Source organism: Melanotaenia boesemani, chromosome 18, assembly GCF_017639745.1.
Source record: "Melanotaenia boesemani isolate fMelBoe1 chromosome 18, fMelBoe1.pri, whole genome shotgun sequence".
NCBI lineage: Eukaryota > Metazoa > Chordata > Actinopteri > Atheriniformes > Melanotaeniidae > Melanotaenia > Melanotaenia boesemani.
Window position 1 is genome coordinate 2,993,321 of NC_055699.1, and position 21,708 is coordinate 3,015,028.

The 21,708-nt window shown below is 39.0% G+C and overlaps 1 protein-coding gene across 1 annotated transcript in view; it reads right to left on the minus strand.

Annotated features, from left to right (window-relative positions):
* gpr158a (G protein-coupled receptor 158a) overlaps window positions 1–21,708 on the minus strand; it is a 102,540-nt gene that overhangs the window by 22,381 nt on the left and 58,451 nt on the right. Inside the window, exons 4-5 of the mRNA XM_041968525.1 lie at window positions 21,081–21,307; window positions 17,716–17,784 (exon numbers count right to left, since the gene is read on the minus strand). Coding sequence (XP_041824459.1) covers window positions 17,716–17,784; window positions 21,081–21,307 — 296 coding nt within the window. The remainder of the gene's footprint in view (window positions 1–17,715; window positions 17,785–21,080; window positions 21,308–21,708) is intronic.

Sequence of the window (21,708 nt, forward strand, 5' to 3'; positions counted from 1 at the left end):
GCTTGCCCTTAAGACGTGGGAGGAGGGTATCCACCCATGTTTGCTGCAAAAACCCACAAACTCATGGAGATCCACACTTCCCAATAAATAAATAAATAAATAAAATAAAATAAAGAAGCACTGACGGTCTTGCACAGACATAAAAAAAGAAGCAGAACAAACATACAAAAAAAGAAAAAGAAAGAAACATCTGAGGCAACATAATTATCTGACTGCTGCAGATGTGCAGCGATTTCCCCTGTGGGATTGTTAATGGTAATCGGATTAGCTGAGGCATTAATATGTTCCCTCAAGCAGCAGCAAAGATGCAGGCATGTGGATATTAGTGCTCACTAGGTTTGAGTCAGTTAAGGGACAGAGGGGGCCCAAGGGAAGAACGATAGCCCACATCACCGTCATCATCATCATCTGCTGGCCGACCAAACAAAAATTTCTGATTCAAACAACACACCTTAAAGTTGACTCAGCTTACAAAACTAAATGTGGTGCACAGCAAATAATGAATGCTGAGTTGTAAATGTTACAGAACAGGTGTCATCACTGGAAACAAAAACATACCTAAACCCATCGATTTAAGATAAAGAAGGCGTGACTGTTCTTCAGTACTTTTTTAAAATAAAAGCGCAGAGGATCAGAAGCTGATAAAACGATAACAGGCAGGCAGACGCTGAGCAACTTGCTGACGCACATTTGAGTCCACAGGGCCAAAAGAGGGCACAGAAAGAAGAATAAAAATGCACCGGGGGAAAACACAGCTCATGACTCCTTTTTAGATAAACTGCATAGCAGCTGGATCTCGATCACATGCCGGTTTAATGCTGGTGTTGCTTGTGATGAGAAGGAGGTGTTATCAACGGCATTCCTCTCTCGAGGTTAGGCTACACATGATCTGAATGAACAGTTCTCATCCCATTTAGCAGTTTGAAATTCTCTTTCATGGTGTGATCTCACCTGCTGGTGTTTGTGTAATCTGTCAAAACTCCAATGGACAAGTTTTTAATGTACTCATATGAGGTTTAACATTTACCAAATAACAGAAACCAGAGAGCATCAGTCAACATTGATGGTAATAAAGTTTTGAAAAATATTACACCAGACATCTGTCTCTCTTTCAGTACATATATATTGTGCTATATACAGGCATATACAGGTCTGTAGACACATACATACCATACAAAGTTAATGGGTACAGTAGCAGTTAAAAGTCTGGTCACACCTTCCCATTAGATTTAGCTCAGCCAGACAACTCACAAGTTGATGGATAAAAGCTGTATCAAACATTGTAGTTTTGGGGTTAGGCTCCAGTCCCATCACTCCTTGCGCATGCATGTTATTTAATCAATTAAATATTGAAGTGAATGCTAAACAGTATTTTAATTTTTAACTGGAGCTTAGAGGTAGATGTTGGGGTGATGGCAGCAAGGGAGGAAGTATGCAGCTTAGTTAGACCACCCAGATTGGGTGGGTATGGTTGATATGTAGCATGAATGTTTGAAGCAGATCACATTGGATGCAGCAAGGCATCTCAAGTTGCTAACTCCCTGGTAGGCGTTGCTTCATTTTGCACTTTTAACTGGTAGTGTATATATATCGCTATCTCTCTTTACCTCTCTATATCCCTAGCTCTGCCCATCTTTATCTCTAATGCTACCAGTCTATATCTCTGCCTCTTTCTCTACCCATCTATATGTCTACCTCTACCCACCTCTAACTCTACCTATCAATATCGCAACATTTACCTATCAATCAATCTATCTATCAATAGCTCTACCTTTACCTTTACCCTGTCTTTGGGGCTGAGGTTGTCAAGGTGGTTAAAAAGCTTTTCAATGGCAGAGCCTCAGGAGTGGACAAGATACGCACATAATTCTTTAAGGTTTTTCAAGCTATATGGCTGTCTTGGTTGACATGCCTCTGCAGCACTGTGTAGACATCAGGGACAGGGCCTCCAGACTGGCAGACTGGTGGGTTGCGGTCCCCATCTACAAGAAGGGGGACTAGAGGTTCTAGTGTTCTCCAACTACAGGGGATCACACTCCTAAGCCTCCCTGTTTAGGTTTATTCAGGAGGAGCAGTGTGGTTTTTGTCCAAGTGGACCCTTAGGCTCCTGGTAAGGATATGGGAGTTCCTTTGGGGGTGCTCTGGGAGTATGGAGTACCGGACCCTATTGTATGAGCTGTCTGGTCCCTGTACGACTAGTGCCACAGCTTGGTCCATATTGCCGACAGTATGTCGAAATCATTTCCAGTGAGGGCTGGACTCCACCAAGTCAGGCCCTTTTAACTGATCCTGTTCATAACTTTTATGGAAAGAAATTTCTAGGCATAGGCGAGGTGTTCTGATTTAGTGGCTTCAGGATTGGGTCTCTGCTTTTTGCAGATGATGTGTTTCTATTGGTTTTATCAGGTCGTGATCTTCAGCTGTGTGCTGGAGCAATTCGCAACCAAGTGTGAAGCAGTTGGGGTGTGGGTAGTGGCCGAAAGAACAAGATGGCGAATTTAAGCAAATGAAATGAGTATCCTCTGCAGGGTGGCTGGGCTCAGAGATAGGTTGAGATGCTCTCCTCTAACTGGCTCCCTGGTGAGGTATTCTGGGCATGCACCACTGGAAGGAGACCCTGGGGAAAACCCAGGACACATTGGAGGGGCTACATATCTCAGCTGGCCTTGGAAAACTTTGGGATCCCCCGAAAGAGCTGGCAAATGCGGCCAAATATGGAAGTCTGAAGTTTGGGCGACCCTGCTTAGGCAGCTGCCCCTGGGACCCAACCCCAGATAAGTAGTAGAACATGGATGGATGGATGGATGGATGGATGGTATTATGGAGCATTCAGGAATTTGAATCAGGACTGGGAGCACTGACAAGATCATTTTAATCCTTGGTATGCAAGTCAATTATTTGGACAGATCACCTTCTCACCAAAGTTCATTTGAGTTCAAGATCATTTACTATAATCACTGACTTATCCAACAAGGTAAATCACTGATTCTCTAATCAATGCCAAAGTCATATTTGGATAAAGAAATTAGTACAGTCAGTGTCTTCAAACACAGCCGCAACCCTAATATGTCTCACGGTACTGTGCAGAAATTCATTACACAAGCTCTTCTGGCACTGCACTTTCCATCAGCATGGCTTCTTGGAAGTGTCTGGCCCTGATCCTTAGACAGGTTTCTCTTAATGCCAGCATACATAAAGAGTAAGATCAGTTTCTGCCCTCCTTCACTTTTAAAAACCTTCCTTTAATAATCAATACTAAGTGCTGGGAATCTAGATTCAGTGCAGGAGGAAAGCAAAGGGATCAAATGTTAATTCTGAATGTGTATGTGCATGCAAGAGTGCATGTGAGTGGATCTGAGTTCTGTGTGGCTAATGGACATCAATATTGGGGAGACAATTATCTACCAATCTTGAGCCAACGACCTCACCCTTCTTTTGAGTTAATGTTGAGTTCAGCCATTTTATTTCCCAACATTTAAAATTTGTTGACCTGTCTTTTTCAACAACTTTTGGTTCTTTACTACTAAAATGAAAGCTGGGGTATTTTTAAGGGATATGCTTCTTTCTGAATTCAAGCAGTCAAACACATCCCAGCTGTTGTGATAATAGTCTGTCAGTTGGCCAAGAGTTTCCAAGTTTAAATACGTGTTCAACCTAAAACAGTGCACAATGATCTGCACAAAATAATGTTTTAATGTGACAAATATTCTGCTTACACTACAAAAACAAACAAACAAACAAAAAAAGCCAAGGGTTAGTGTATGTTAAAATAATGACACCGTATGTCATGTGTTTGCTATCTCATTGTAAAGGCTACATTACTTTTTACATTTATCTGTGACTGGAGAAGTACATTTTTTTTACATGGTTCTAAGTCTTTTATATCTTTAAAATAGTTATGTTTCAGACAGCTCTGATATTCTAACTGTAAAAATATGAACACAGCAACCACTGCCTTTAAAAATACAGAAAATATGCATGTAAACAACAAAACAACAGAGGGCATGTGTGTCTGTGAAAAGGTAAGGTGACATTCAACCACACTACTGAACAGCTCGTTTAAATAACAGTAATTATATAGAAAAATTATTGAGGGGGTGAGAGTGACAGATAGGCTTAAGTGCTATAGTAAATATCTCAAGATATGAATTATTATGATCTATTGATCCATCTTTTACTCTAAATCAGGTGCTGGAAAATGAGGGATGATGGGTCAAGTGAAAGATTCACTCGCTTACCCACTTACTCACTGAATCAACACTCTACACGCTACTTAATTAGAGGTTATCTTTGGTTCCTGATCATCTCTTATTTCAGCTCCCACCAGCTGGCTTCACACACAGATTCAGTGTCCCTGTTGATAGTGACGCAGGCTGGCCAGCTGTGGTGCTGATGGAGACCTTTACATTCACCAGTGTTCTTTATGTTCCCTTCGTTCCATCACACAACATTTAACTTTGTTAGTATCACAGGAAGTTTAGTGCAGTTTTAAGATCACTGTAGCTATTATAATAAATGTAATTAAATAGACACCATATATATATATATGAAACATTGTGCTTGATTAACTAAACTGCTGGGTGGGAATGCATCCATCATTTCCTGAAGTTATTCTAGCGAATGTGCCCATTGCAAATTGTTTGTGGGTCTCTTTCAGGATCTGTGTTTTCTTACACTGTTTTCGTTTTGCTTTGGAAGGTATAGAGATCTTACAGTAAGCATGACCTTAACTGCAAGCATGCAACCAGGTTTACATCATTAATGTACTCAGAGCCACGGGTGGTGGGTGCCTAACTTTAATGAAAACACAAACAGTTCCCAAAGGCTGCAAGTGAGGATGGTACAACACAAACACCACAGAGAGTCACACATCATTTTGTGCTAGGGCACTTCAGATAATTAACTCCCGTTCGAGGGTTAGAAGAATATATTCAACAAATAATGCTTCAAAAATGGGAGTGGGTGGATTCTTTTTTTTTTTAAATAATGCAGTTAGCAGGGGAACAGAGTGGAGGCTGCAGTGTGTAATCAACTTGTAATGTGTAGACAATAAAAATGCAAATGTGTAAGTGCACGACAGGTAAAAGCTTCAGGGATTGATCCTCCATGTGAAGGTCAGGGTCCCACAGGATGTTAGACCTCAAGATCAATACCATGAAATGAGTATACTGCTCTCAGGAGAGCAAAAATACCACACAGTAGTTCTATTTTTGTTTCAATTTTTGCCACCTGGTTGATTTCATACAATGAAAATTGAGGGCTGATATCCTGTTTACCTCAGTTAGACAGCTGAGACGAAAATAGAAAAAGTCCTTTGTTTATTTAGTAAAAAGAATAAAAATGTATACATGAAAAGAATATATCAACTTTCACTCTTTTACGTTTTTATAACATCAAATATATGTTTCCAGTACTTTTTGATCAGTCATGCACATCAGCTTGAACTAAATTTAGCCCATTTTTCCCTACAGATAAGCTTCAACTCTAAAACATGAGCTGCTTCTTCCATGACACTTCTTTTGGATTAAGATCAGGGCTTTGACGTTGCTGCATGAAGCTAAATTTTTTAACAATACTACTTACAAAAACTTTGAGACACCGTAAAAAAGAATAAAATGTAATTTGTGAATCACATAAACCAATATTTTATTCACTGCAGAAAAGAGGTTTGAGACCGCGGCTAACAATGAAAACAGGAAATGTTGTAATTGAGACATTTCACTGTTTAATGAAAAGTATTTACTCATCTTGATGTGATGGGTATTAAGAAATGTTGTACATACTTTTTTTTTTTAGAATATTTTCTGTTTAAAATGACTGTTGCTTCATGACCCACTTTTTTATCAAAGCAATGCGTCATAGGTTTTTAAAATTAAAGCTCTGCTTCTGACTTGTTTTGTGTTTTGATGCCAAAAGGACATTTATTATGCATTTTCCTGTAGCCATAAAGTGTCCCAAGGCTGACAAACTCTATTTCACTTTTTTTTTTTTTCCAGTCTGCGCATCACATAACATTTTACTTTAACTGGATATCAGTACACTGGCAACTTGAACACGCACCATGGCCAATTTATGAAAAACAAACAAACAAACAAAATACCCAGAAAAACAACCAAGACAACATTATCAAAGGAAGCGAGGAAAAAAAAGAAAGTGACAGCAAGGGATAAGAATAAGAAGAAACAAGATGCGGGACAGATGCCAAATTAGCCTTTTGTTAGAAGGCACCAAAGTAAAAAAGCTCAGCAGAATTAAAGAAAAGTCTTGACAATTTCAGTTATCTTTCTCATATTTATTGTTCACAATATAGTATCATATAACTGATGGAAAACCATCCCGACCCCAATGGAGCAAACCAGGCCCAAATCCTGATACTACCACCTCCATGCTTCACAGTCAGGTTGGAATAACATAACGAAGTTTCCAACAAGTTCTATTTTGATTCCATCTATGCAGTAAATATGTTTTCATCTGATTTCTGGCAACCTAGATGTGCAGCAGCTTTCCTTTTGGTGTCAGCGTTCTACTTCTGGCTGACATTTTACTGCATGGTGGATTCATGCATGTCAGCGAGTTATGTTATTCCTACACATAGATGGATCTTTCCTGGTTGACTTTTTTCTTTCTTTATCTTTAAACACTGAATTGGTGAAGTGTAGTGTTGGTTTTGTTCCTAACGTGATCAACGTCAACTCCTGAGCTCTTCAAAAATCTCCATTATTTGTTGGAATAATACTTCCACAAGCATGGGATGTGAAGACTTTGATAGAACAAGACACCCACTGACTGGAAACACCTGACTCTAATTTCACTTCTATTTTAACTGGAAATGCCACATGTTGTTCCCCATTTAATTGGATTTTATTTGCAAAAAGAAGTTTCAAGTATTCAGAAATGTTAAAAAAAATAGCTATAAGTGAGTAAGATGATGTTTTATTCATTGGGTCAACATGTGGTTAGGAACAATTCTTCAGGATATGGGAAGAGAAATCATTAAGAGCAGAGAAATGGATCATATCTCTGAAATATATTTATATTTAACAACCCTGAGGTAGAAGATAATACCATATTCACACCAATCTTGCATGCTCTAAAGAGATTAAACACACACACCTGACACAAGCATGTGAGTCTGACTATAGTTTTCAAGCACGTCTCTTTTTTGTGCTATAGCTACAACCAGTTTACTCTTTAATTCTGTATGTATTATATTTAATATGTACAGTTTCTGAGTCCTTTTATATAACTTTACTATAAAAGCTTTGCTCAAAACCCTGTTGTCCACAATCTGATACTTGTTTTCTGCTTCTAGCGGCTGTCTTTGCACTACAAAAATTTTGATATATTACACAGTGAAAAGCATAAACATGCAAAAAATTATTATTTTTTTTTTTATTTATTTTGTTTTTACATTTTGTTAAATGTCCCAAAAAAGACTTTTCTCCCCATTTTCTGTGTCAGGTTTTAAATAGTTAATTGTACTTTAATGTCTATATTATGAATTTCCCCATAGGGCTGTGGAGCGGCGTGGATCAGTGGGTAGAGTGGTCACCTTGTAGCCTGAGGGTTGCTGGATCGATCCTCGGCCTGACATGCTCATGTCGAGGGGTCCCTGAGCAAGATACCGAAACCCAAATTGCTTGTGGTTGCCATATGTGTGTGAACGGGTGAATGTGACATACATGTAAAGCGCTTTGGGTAAAAGTACTATGTAAGTACAGACCGTTTCCCATTAATAAAGTCTGTCTGTCTATTTATATGGACATCAGAACAAACTGCAGACTTATGATTGACATAATATGACCTCATAAATGACTGAACATGACTGAAATTATCTCATATTTACTTATTTATACATCAATGGAAAATTGTGGCCACCTGTGCTGCATACATACATTTTACTCCTCCACTTCTACTCCTCCATACTTAATAACCTCACTAACCTGTTTGTGGAGTTTTGGGGCCAAAACTCTTTATATTTGGAAAGTTTCAGAAACTAATCCTATTTGCAGACGATGCCATTATTTTATGTACTGGAGAAGCCTGTTCAGGGAAAAATCACACAAAAGATGGTTTGATAGAAATAAATTATCAGTGAATTTAAATAAAACAAAAATTATGTTATTTGGAAACTGTAGCACAGATACTGGGAGATAAGTAAAAATAGAGAATGTAATAAGTGAAAAGTTATGTTACTACAAATGTCTTAGTGTGATTATCAACCATAGAATATGCTGTAAGTTACTATGTTCAGACAAAAATGGCAAGAAATACTGCAGCTCTGACCAAATCTAAACATTTTTGGATAAAAAATCACTTTATATTCTGTAACTTTGATTGTGCCATGTTTAAATGATTGTGTTTAGCTTTGGGGAAACATAAGAGTTCTCTGCAAACGTTAAATATACAACAAAAAAAGCAATAAGGCTCGTCTGCAAAGTTGAATATAAGGAACACACAAATCTACTATTTTGGAAGTTAAAAACACAAAAATTCAGTGATTTGGTGGATTTAAAAACAGCAATAGCAATGCACAAAGATATAAATAGTTCACTACCCGACCACATACAAGGAGAATATAATCTAAGAGGAAAATTAAATCTGAAGATTAGAACTATGAAAAGCATGTGCCTTACAGTACATGGTGTAAAACTATAGAATAATCTTCAGGAAGAACTCAAACAATTTCCAAACATTATCCAGTTTAAGAAAAAGTTCAAAGAAGTTTTATTAAAAAAGATTAACCAGCACAAATTAAATGTGTGATGTATATGTGCAGATGTGTGCATGAGGATGATGTTTATATTATTTTCTTTCTGTAACTATTAAAAAAAAATCTGAAAACTGACAATTAAGGAACTATTGTGAGAACTGTATGGAAAAAAAAAATTATGATCATGAAAGGGGAGCAGGAATAAATAATTTTTTTATACTCTTCCCCAACTGTTTTTTTTTTTCTCTTTACTTTCATTAATTTGTGTTATTTTTTTGTTTGAAATAAATATCAATCAAAAAACCTGTTTGGTATTTTGTTTAATTGAATTTATTTTCATATCCCCATAGTCGCTACTTATTAATCTATTTGATGGATAAAAGACCTAAAAACTGACTTCAGTTCTATTAGTATGGACGCTTCCGTAGACCAGAAAACATGTAACGGGTATACTTTTCCACATGTCTAAAACACAGATGGTTATAACTTGTGAAATAGTACGTAAAATATTTAACCCCTAAAACTGCATGATTTCTGTCTGCGTAATGATGGACGATGCGAGAAGTTATACATAATAAATCTAGAGCGTCTCTAACGGGGACTGAGCAAGAAAAATGTACTTTTGTCAAAAAAAAGAGGACATTTTGAGATTTTGAAAAGTGTAGTAGTGATGTGTGATACCACGGATTTGCATTTTGATCCTGTATCAAGTAAAATTCAAGTATTGATCATACTGATGTGATACTTTGTATTTCAGATTATAGCTTCATAACATACATGCCTTCACCCCCACACATCAAATACAGCCTCGTTGCTGTTTGTGGAGTTGAAGTAGCTCCACACGACTGTGTTTGTATTCATCTATCATTGTCAGCTGGCTCAACTGGACTGAGTGAAGACACACTGAGCAACTACGCAAGCAGAGCGCTGCTGTGATGCTCACGCTGTGCCGTATTGTGTATTTGTGGCAGGTAGAAAAAATAGTTCCTACAACCAGGTATTATTTATAGAAAATCCTGATAGTGCAGTTACTTTCCACTGTGTCCTGTTAATGATACACTTTTTATCCCCAAATTACAAAAATATAAATATCTTAACCCATTAGAAAGTCACAAAATTGCTACCATATAAAATTAGATCAGACATTTTACTGCCATCATGATCTCTGGTTCACAATCAACATTTTTTTCTCATTTAAAACTTTTAAAACTCCGACACCTAAAGGGTTAACATGAAAATCGATCCTAGAGCATACATATCTGGTACTGGTATTTCAGTATTGATCCACACACAACAACAATGTAGCTCTTATACAAGATCAGCAAACCTCTTCCACTGCTGATGACCTGCAAGAACTTGCTCTATATTGGTTGAGACATGAGTCTTTTTAAATGCCGCAGCTATTATTCTGAATAATAAGAGCTTAAGGTAAATGGTAACTGTGTTTGCAGACATTATTATTACAGATGGAAAAGAGATTTATTGGTTGATGAGTACAGGAACAACTTTATATAATCTGAGCACTTACTGTAATGAGAATCCCAGTATAACATCATATATTAGTTCAAGGATTCAAGGATTCAAGGATTCAAGGAACTTTATTGTCATACCAGCTCACATTTACATGTTTATGGTACGAAATTAGAACTGAGGTCCCGGTTTGAGCCATAAGAAGGAGGGCAATAAGTGAAATAAAATAAGACATGAAGAAAAATAGAAATATAGGCTAAATATAAATAGAATATAAGCTAAATACAATAGAATATAAACAGCAAAATTTTTTAAATAAAAATAACAGTAAACACTAAAGAGCCCAGTTTGCATGTGCAGCCTAGATAAATATGTGCAAGTATGTATGTGCATGAGGTAGTGATAGTCCAAAGTATAACATTTCTGATATTAATATTAATGATATTGCACTTATATGGACAGCAGGTAAACATGTAAACATGTGGACAGGAACTCCCCTGGGGGGAGTAAAGTGTTTGCAGTGCAGGTCTGTTTGTCGGAGGGGGGGTGGGGGTGGGGGGGGGGGGGGGGGGGTGGATTCAGTTGGGGTGGGGATGGGGGGGGGGGGGCAGGGCAGCAGGGTTTGGGCTGGTGTTCAGAGGTGGGGAAGTAGGGTGGGGTCTACAGGGCATGGCAAGAGTTCAGCAGTCTGACAGCTTCAGGGAAGAAGCTGTTCCTGAACCTGGTGGTCTTGCTCCTTATGCATCTCAGCCGCCTGCCTGAGGGGAGGGGTTGGAAAAGTCCATGTGCTGGATGGGTGGAGTCCTTCATGATGGGGAGGGCCCTCCCCCTGCATCGTGCTGTGTAGAGGTCTGAGGTGGTGGGAAGGCTGCTCCCCATAGTCCTCTGTGCAGCCTTTACCACCCTCTGCAGAGCCTTCCTCTCAGCGGCGGTGCAGTTGCCGTGCCACACAGTGATGCAGGTGCAGAGGACGCTCTCCACCGCGCAGCGGTAGAAGCTCCTCAGGACAGCGCTCCCTAGTCCGGCTCGCCGCAGCTTCCTAAGGAAGTAGAGGCGCTGGTGTGCTTTCCTGACCAGCTGGGAAGTGTTGGTGTTCCAGGTGAGGTCCTCGGTTATGTGCACACCCAGGTACCTGTAGCTGGAGACCACCTCCACAGCTACTCCTCCGATGTGCAGGGGAGGAGTAGGGCGCTTATCCTTCCTGAAGTCCACCACCATCTCCTTGGTCTTCTTCACATTGATGCAGAGGTTGTTTTCTCTGCACCACTGCACCAGGTGTTCCACCTCCTCTCTGTATTCCGACTCATCGTTGTTGTTGATGCGTCCCACAACCGCTGTATCATCTGCAAACTTCACTATATGACAGCTGGGATGTCTCGCCGAGCAGTCATATGTCAGCAGAGTGAACAGGAGGGGGCTCAGCACACAGCCCTGAGGAGAGCCAGTGCTGAGGGTGATGGAGGAGGAGGTGGAGTTATGGATCCTGACAGTCTGAGGTCTGTTGGTCAGAAAGTCCAGGACCCAGTTCCCCAGTGTGTTACTCAGACCAAGGGTGGAGAGCTTCTGGACCAGTGTCTGTGGGATGATGGTGTTGAAGGCAGAGGAGAAGTCCAGGAAGAGCAGGCGGGCGTATGAGTTTCTGCTCTCCAGGTGGGTGAGGGTTGTGTGGACCACTGATGAGATGGCGTCATCAGTGGAGCGGTTCTTTCTGTATGCATACTGATGTGGGTCCACGGTGACGTCATCTATTAATGAAGTATCCTCACATCTTATATATTTAAAAACAAAGACAACTAAAGCCAAACATTTGTTAGAACCAGTTAAAAGAACAGACAGTGCTGATTTGCAGCCTTTTGTCATCACAGTTTCTTTAGAAACCGCTACCATCTAAAAGGAAGAAAAATTACTTTTATAGTATCCGTCTCCATCCGGGATGAGAATGGGATGCTGCACCCTGGGGAATCTTTCTGTCACAACAAAGCTTTTTGTGCTTCTTTGAATGTTTTGACATGACAAAGTCACATACATGCGGTCCATCCGTGCTCCATTTTTTATGGTCATCATCTCCTGCTTTCCCCATTTCGTCTTTTTTTCTAAACACCTGCAGTGTGGGCGAGAAAGCCTGCACACCAGTGGGAGAGGTGGGGTGTTCTAATAGCAACGGATCCATTTTTATATGAAAGCTGACACTCCCTGCCACATGGGAAGGGCAGCTTTCTGGAGGGAGGTAATGGTTTCTTCTCCCGCTGCTCCCTGAGGTGGGTTGAGTGTAAATTACATCCAGCTTGGCCTCTGTGCAGAGAAGACTGGAGCCAAGTCACTCCCCCCTCCTCTCCAATTCCCTTCCCTTCTCATCACCAGCTAGATCCTGATAGATATTCCCATTCTGCCAGTACAAAAACTAAAAATTAGACGGAGGAGCCAGCCTCAGGTGGTGTTGCTGTTTTTCTCTTGCCTATATCTTATACTTTTTAGATTTCTGCTCAAGCTTAAAGGAACCCCTCAGCTGCAGCCCCACACCATAGACTTAGTAACTATATGTTTTGGGAGACTACTTGGGGTTTTTCAGAAGAAAAAGGGACGTGGAGTATGAAGGGAGGGCTTCAAATACACACAGCAACTCTCCAGATCTGCTTAGGTCAGACTGAAAGTGTCAGAGAAGCTTAGATTGAAGGCAGAGAAAGCAGAGGAATGGCTGGCAGACAAAGTCATGGCCTGTCAGGTCAGGATACATTATCTTCTGGCCGTACTGTTTTTTATTAGCCTCCTGCTGTGTGATGAAGACATACCCTGTCCTGTCTGCCATGCACTGCGGAGATCCTCAGATCCTGGACTGAAGTGGCACCTTCATCTTAGCGCTAAGTGAAAGATGGTGGATTAATCACCAAAAGCACTACCACACAGGTTTTTATCGGCTTCAACTTGCCTCCAAAGAAAGAAATTAAATGTGACTGGAAGCCATGAGTCTGTTAGGAAGGGTTCTGGTTTGCTTTTCCACTAAATGTACATGCACAGATTTTTACAACAATGACAGAAAATGAGCTGAAGAAAATGTGAGTTAATGTGCATGTCGCTCCTTGAAATGGAGACGTTTTAATAAAAATTATTAACTTGTACTAGATTTGTTGGCTGTGTCAAAACAAGTTCTGTCAGGGTCCGTAAATGTAATCTTGTCTGATAAAGGATCCTAAATGCTCAGCAGTTCCTGGGTTTTATTTTGTACCAAATGTTTTAAACTGGTGAAAGTGCTGGGCTGCAGGAGTACCAGTTCATCACTTGTGAGGGATGTAGGTTGCAGGTAATGGTGCTGAAATATGCAAGGACTTTCCCTGTATGGGATCTGTATGGGAGTAAACTGTAAACTGTTCCAGAACCTCTAGTTACCTTGATAGTGGCTTACTAATTATTTAAGATTCGCCCCCGATATCATCAGAGATTAAGTTTTTTTTTTTAACTGAGTCCTAATAACATGCAGGGTGGTATTTCTCCAAATTAAAACACTGGTTCTCAAACTTAGCGTTGAAACCCCCATGGGGGTCGCGAGACAATTCCAGGGGGTCTCCAGATAACTGTAAAAATGATATAACCTACATTTATTAAATTTGGGATTTTTACCAGAGCTGTCAAAATTAAACCATTAATGATGAGATAAATCTTTGAAATTAGCACCTTATTTTTTTAACCCATTACCAGGAACAACAAAGTTTGTATACATGCCATAGTAAAAATCTGAATTTGACAATATATATATGTATGTGTCTTGTCACAGTGGTGAACCACCAAAAACCACTTTCTGAAGATTCTGACAGTTTTCCAGCCTACATGTAGAGGATGGCTGCAGGATGATACATCACATAATTATTCTCTAAGTTTTCGCCTCAAAAAGTTTGAGAACCACTGATCTAGAGGAGGTAGTGTCTGTCTCGTTTCCAACTGAAGTTTCACACTTTTTCTTTGTTTTAAAATGGCTGTTTTTTTGTTTTTTATTTTTTAGAAAGTACATAAAATGGAATAGAAAAGCACTCACCTCACCTTTACATACCTACAAATTCTCCTTGCACTGAGGTTCTACATTTCCCTCATGTCTGTGATGTTATGAGTACAGTATACAAAGTTATAGTAAGTTATGTTATGTATATATATATATATATATATATATATATATATATATATATATATATATATATATATATATATAGACGTGAGGGAAATGTAGAAAGAAACATATTTACTATTAAACTAAGAGCAGGATATCTGCTCTCTATCATCCAAGTTATACGGTTGCCAGAAAGTGCAAAACAATATTACATCCAGTGAAATACTTTTACAAGTTTACCAAAACACAGTTACAAAGATAGATGTTTCACCAAAAACTGTGACCCATCAGAATCTGTGTCTGCAGGGAGCCCTCTGCACGTACGTCTTAGAAGACGAGCAAACTCTTGAAAACACTTTTATTGAAGTCTGAGTTCATTATAATGCAGGTACAGTAAAGTAACATTCTGATAGCTATCAGAAATGTGTTTTCAATAAAAGTGTTTAAGACTATGCTCGTGTTCTAAAACATACATGCAGAGAAATGTTCACTATCGCCCCCCTGTGGTCACAGATTCTGAAGGATCACAGATTTAGGTGAAACACCTGTCTGTGTAACAGTGCTTTGGTAAACTTGTAATTGTTTCACTGGATGTAATATTGTTTTGCAGTTTCCTGTTTCTCCACATTGTTCTTTTTCTTTTCTCTCTGGGATTCATTCATTAAACCCAGATCTCAGGGCTGCAGTTCTTCTTCTACTTCTTTATATGTTTTGGCGGTCGGCAAAAATGAATTTGTGCATTACTGCCATCAAGTGGTCTGGAGTGTGGACCAGAATGTTTCCAAGAGCCAAAGCTGTCAAAACATTAGTGTCTCCGCTACACCCCACCCACCCACCTTGCAACACAACACTAACCCCAAAGCACAACAGCAAATCTAAAAGAGAATAATTGAAAATGAAAAGAATCAAGGTGTTGCAGTGGCTGAGACCGCAAGCTGATTGCAATGTTATGGTGTGACCAAAAGAGAGCTGTGCATGAATCACTGTCAACACTGTAAAGAAAGAGTGGGCCAAAATTCCTTCACGGTGATGTGAGACACTGAGAAAACCATACAGAAGATTTTTCATTCAAGAGGTTGTTGGTAAAGGTGGTTCTACAAGCCACCGAATCACAGGCTGAATGTGACCGGAGGAGTTGATGGCATCTGAAATGACAGGCAACAATTGTAATCCCAATCCTGTCTCTTTCTTAAGCCACAAACAGACAAACAGAACACTGACAGGCTCAACCAGGTATCACAGTGTGAATCACAAATGTGTGTCAACTCTCCTCTGCAGAGCCAGAGGGAAACGGCTTGCTTTGGGTCTGCCATGATCTTCTGCGCTGCCTGTTCCTCCCTCTTCCCTTTTCATTTAAAAGCAGGGAGGCTGAAGTTATTACATGACAGATACTCAGGAGAGCAAAGGAAGGAAAGAATTGCATTTCACAAAGCAGAATACCATGGGAGCAGCATGAGATGTTTGTCCTGTTGCTTAATAACAGTGGAAATGTTTCAAATAGAAGCAGCAGCAGCAGAATATTTCTGAATCTATATTTAGATTAGGAGTGAAGCTTCTCAACATAGCAGCCTCGACTTGTGTGGGATTTGCAGGAGAAACATGCAAATTTATCAGGGTGGAGATCAATCCAGTGTGCTGCACGATGCCATGCAGAGAGATGCTATTTTCACATGACTGAACCAAGATATAATATTATCAAAGCAAGATCAGTCATGTTCACAGTGACCATTTCTGCATAACAGAGCAGAACGATCAAACTAAACTCCACATTTATTCTACAGCTCTGAAATAATCTACAAAGTCAAGTACAACCTTTTCACAAGCCTTCTATTTTTAGCACTGGCTGACAACGCTACACCAGCCGGATGCAGGAATATTATCTGCTTTTCATTCATTCACTAAGCAATAACCCAGCTCCCTGGCTTGCTCTCATTCTGCAAATTTCAAATATTATTACCTTCTAGGAATTTGTCACAGCAAATTGCATTGATTAGTCGGATCTAAATCAGCTGGCTTTAATTGTGTTTATTTTGCATTGCTTTGCGAAGCATAGCTCTTTGTAATTGTGACTGCATTGCAATTATCCATTTCCCCAAGCACCAAAAAAAGACATTATAGTGGATTCAGGTAAATCAATGGTTATGTGGGGGTTGAGCGGAGTGTAATCATCTGCAGAAATAATGAGGTACTGAAGAAATTGGCAAAAATGTCACTGTTCAAAATGAATTGATTTTCATTGATGCTGATTCGCAGCTTGACTTCATTTTCATAGTTTGCGGTTCATAAAGCCACAGTCTGCCGTAAAACCAGCAGCTTCTAGTGATAATCTCCCTGAAACAAAGCTAACTAAATAAACCAGTCTCACCAGGAAACATTTAATAAAGAATGCAGACACATTACTGTGCTGCATGCAAGGACGAGAGCAAAAACTAGTAAAGAATGTTTTCCATTTAACTATTTTGTGACAAAGGTCCCCCGGCTATGTTTTTTTCTTTTTTTCAGGGGGGATTTTTATATATATATATATATTAATATATAACTCCTGGAAGAAGTTGGGGAGCGCTTCGAACAGGAGTTTGCATGTTCTCATGTTCTCCTCGTGTACATGTGGGTTGACTACTAATAGAAATCTGTTTTTTTTTTTAACAAATGGTTGAGACAACAGTAATTACAGTGAAATGGTTATAATTTAAAGCAGTAGTAAGATAACAAACATCTACTTTTGGCTTTACATTCACAAAACAAGTGGAAGAAATGGGTCAGGCAGGTTTATTTTTTACAATTTTTGAATAAATGCATTATAGTCTCTGAAAAAAAAGGTTTTTACAGGGTTAAACCAAAGACAAAAGGCACATTGCGGTAAGGAAAAGGCGTCAGGAAAACATAACTGTACAGTTTTGTTTTTGGTGTTTTAAGGACTTTTTTTTCCAAAGCTGCAGGTTTTCTGGCTGTGTATGAAATGCTTCTGGGTTTCGACAGTTACACTGTATATGTACAACACACTGGCAACCATGTGTTTTTATAATGTGCTATATGCTGTATATTCCATTACAATGTAGAACTTTAAAAGACTGTCAAAAAAAAAAGATTTCAGTGTTAAAAAAGGAAAGAAAACACGTGAAATCTGATGGGTTTTGATCTGTGTGCAGGTCTGAACAGATGTGAGGCAGCATGTGGTCAACAGATGGTGACACCTAGCATGAGGCCACTAAAAACTAACTCTGGGATGTTTGGACTGACAGCCCTGCTCATCACAGCTCCAATCAGCTATCAAATAAAGAAAACATCAGAATATGACTTATGGGCGGAGCTCTGAGCTGCTGCACCAGAGAAAGCTCTATTTTAGATGAAAGAGCGACAGTTTGAACTTGAGGTTGAACTGAATGGCAAACTTTAGTCCAAGCAAACAGCACAAAATCACAAGTGTCACACTTACCGGAAAGTAAAGAAGCAAGGCTCCGCAGAGGATGGCTTCCAGCAGGATGAGACCTGATGCTCTGATACTCTGCAAAACAAAAAGATGCAACAGTTTCTTGTCTTTGTCTTAAAAAATATGCATGTTTACCTGTGAAAAAGGTGTAACTCAACATTTTACATAATATCTCGGCAACTTTTTAATAGTTGGATTTGTGACCTTTTTTGAATTTAAATCCACAATTCACACTGTGGGTCTGCCAACCACAACTGTATTTATGCTATCTTTTTTTTTAACTTAAAACAAGTCATATAAGGTGCAATAGAGGACTGTAGCTGCTGCTCATGCTGAAAGCACTAGATTAAAACGAAGCAGTGAAGCTAAAGTCCAATAAAACAAAACAATGAGCTAAATGAGCTTAAAATGTTTCAGGAACTGCTCAGTTGGCAAATATTCTCAGTGACTATGAAAACACCTTAATCACATTACACTTACAAAGTGGAGAAATTTGATTGCATTTCTGTACTTAACAGTTTTCTTCATTTTTATGTTAATGCAAAAGAACAGATCTCCATGACATGAAGCCAACCAAGACAGAAGTGGGATAAGTTGTGTTAAGTTAACTCATCTCTTAGGGCATGTAGTTGTTAAGCTTAATGATGCAGCGGGTAATGCTAACACGCTAAGGCATTTTAGGCGCTGCGCGGGTTGCACAGAGTAAATTAACTCGTTCAGCTGGAGAAATAACTATGAAACTTCTCATTAGTTAGTATAATTAGGGATATCTAAAGACTACAAAGTACATAAAATTTGGTTGGTTTCTCAAACAGAAAAGTTTATTATGTCATTTTGTGCTAAATAAAAAAGACAACAGTATTTGAAAAAGCAAACTTTTTTCTTAACCTTCTACTCCTTAAATAAGTGGGGGCGACTAATGTTGGCTCTGTCGCTGTCGGTAGGCATCAGCAGTAGTTCCCTGAACATATACCAGTTACTCTCCTGATTATATTTTTGTGTGGAGCAAAATAAAGTGCAAGTTAGCCGTGCTACACTCTCACACCATCACAGAAGCTGGATTTTAACGCCACTATAAGCCTGAATGGGCCTCCTCTCTTTCGGCTTGAGGATGAGTTTGAAGAATTAAACCACAGACTAGTTTTCTAAGTTGGTTCAAAGATTCTTAAATATGTTCATGCTCTGAAAAGTTGGGACATTGGGTTAAATGTAATTTAATGGATTAAACACCACATTTCACTAAAGATTGTACAAATACAGAAACATTTCTGGCTTTTGTTTACATTTTCTTTGTTTTTCAAGGCAGAGCTTTGACTTAATTGCCTGATTTGAGGTTGCAGTGATGAATTATGCTCATTAGTGATGGTTTCCAAAAGTGTTGCTGAGTCCACGCAATGATTTCTACCACAGTCATGTTTGCTGTGTGAGAGTTCAATACTGGTTTAATTCTTGTCTTTTATGTAACCAGATTATTTTTCACTTTTACTGAACCGGTTTTTATTGCGGTGACCTGTTGTCAGTGGTTGTGAAATGATCCACATTTTATGTTATATGCAAACAAGTTTTTACTATTTCTTTTTTACTCACATCAGACAAAAACGTGCACTCTTTACGCACAATTATAACTAAGCTAAATATGCAAAGATTAGAAACCACCAAAAGTCAAAAACAATTTTCTACACTTGAGGGTAGGAGCCAAACAAAAGCTTAATTTTATATGTTGCCTTCGGTTATGTTATCAATTTAAATTATTTGCAAATAATTGCATTTGCTTCTGATATATTTGGACTATATTTATTAGTATTCTTGTTTTCTGCAGCAGAAAGTTAAGACTGTTTATAAAAACAAGTGATTGTAATCATGATGCTTTCATACGCTTTTTAAAAAATGTGTTTCCATTAAAACTCAATAAAAAAATAAAAACTGTTTGGCTATGTTTGTCTTTGAACTATTTTCAGAAGCATTTGAGTTTCTAAAAGAACCAACGCTGGAACAAAAATTTACAAATTTGCATGTGTTCCCAGTTGTTCTGCCAACGAGACCACACTCCATGAGAGTGCAGTTCCCGGTGGGTTTAAGGGCTTTTTTTCCTCCTTCTTCTTTGTTGCGTGAAAAAGAACAAAGTAAAGTGAAAGCTCCTCCCTCCAGTCTTTTTTTATAGATGGGTCCACCATTTCAGGCGCTTTCTGTGAACCTCTTGTGTAAGATATTTAGCAGCATTTCGTCAAGATGCTTGAGGGGGCTTTCAGGGAGCAGAAGACGGCTGTGCAGCCCATTTAAAAGTGCATACAAAAGGAAACAGAAGCCTTATTTCTCTTCGCCAGATGAGTGATGTTTATCTTGCTTAAAATAAACATAAAAAGAGAAAAAATACATCCTGGATGAGCTCCTGTGCTACGACACGGTAAACAGATTTTAATTTCTTCAGAGAGAAAGTCAGGAGTTTTGAAGGAAACTTCTGGCATGCAGCGGTGCTGAAATGATGACAGACCGTCATCGGCTTCATTGGTGGAAGCAACGTGTGGTTTGACTGCGGTTGTTAAGAGCAAACTGCTACATCAACTCCTTATTTAAATTGAGCAGCTGTTCTGTAACTCAGCACAAAGCTTTTGCTGACATGACGATAAATGAGACACACTGTATATCTACTGACTCCACACTGTCCACTGTCTTTGTTTGACTTATGGCTCCCTACATTGTTAGCACAGCATCGCACCCCTCAAACTAAAGAGGCTTGACACTTTGCTATGAATATATCCAGCACACAAGTTTGGGAAAGTTATTAACTTTGACAGGCACAGTGTTGTCTGCCAGGTGCCAACATTAACATCTCTCACTGCTGCATGTCCCATTAAAGATAGATTGGATAAATTTGAATTAAAAACAAGGTTTTGAATTTGAGCGATGAAGCAGCCTAATGTAAAAAAATCTGAGTAAATATGTTTTTGTGATCTAATTTTCACAATAGTCAACATCCAAGGTGATGATTTTCAGTTGATCTGAAGAGTCCAAGTTGTTTGAAAGGATTTCAAAGCTTTATTGTGACCACTCACACATGGGTTTACTAGTTTATTTTTTCCAACGCTTTGATGGCCATATGGCCCAGAAAACATCAAACACGTAGCTGATGTGACATTAATTACTGTGGCTCTCACTTACCCACTGATAACTTTCCAAACTTTAACTTATCATGAAAAGAGATTAAACTCCTGGTTCTTTGTGGTAACAGTGTTGCATGGTGGTCTGTATTAAATGTATTTAATAAACTTTCACTTTTAGGTGTCTATGACATAATATTAGCCCTAATAATGGGATAAAACTTTGTAAAACACAACCAACATACGGAAAGGGAGTGCATGATAAGAGCTTACCTTATTCCTTCGAAAGTGGTAAATTAGCACCATGCTAATGAAGACGATCAGCATGCAGAGGCACTGGAAAGAGAGCACAGCCAAGCGCAGAGCTCCATCCTCATGTGCCACACAGGGGGTGTCGTCCTTACAGTAGGCACAGCCCTGCTGGCATGGCAGGCAGTTGCTGGAAGACCCCTCGTCTGCATTGGGACCGCTCTCTACAGTTTTTCCCTTTCTGTCCATCTCTGTTAAAAAAATTGATGAACAAAATTTCTCTTATTGACCCAGTAATTTTTCTGTTACTGGTTGACCAACAACCTTATCAGCTGTCATTCTTATCTAGTTTGTTTTTGCTCAACACAAAGCTGAAGATTTGTAATGAATGAGATTTTAATTGTGCCTTGTTTGTTTTCTTGCTTTATGTAACCAAAATAAATAAATAAAATACTCAGCCCACCATAGAGATTCTTATTTTTGCTCTTCAGTACAGTTATCCATGTAACCAACCCATCATCAACGAGGAACATGTGAATATAAACGATGAAATAGTCACAGAAACTCCACTTTGACCCGAGAAGTCTGTTTTTCTTTTTCTTGTGAGTAGAGAAGCTGCCTTCTTTTCTTTGGGATATCAAGGAGCAGTGAG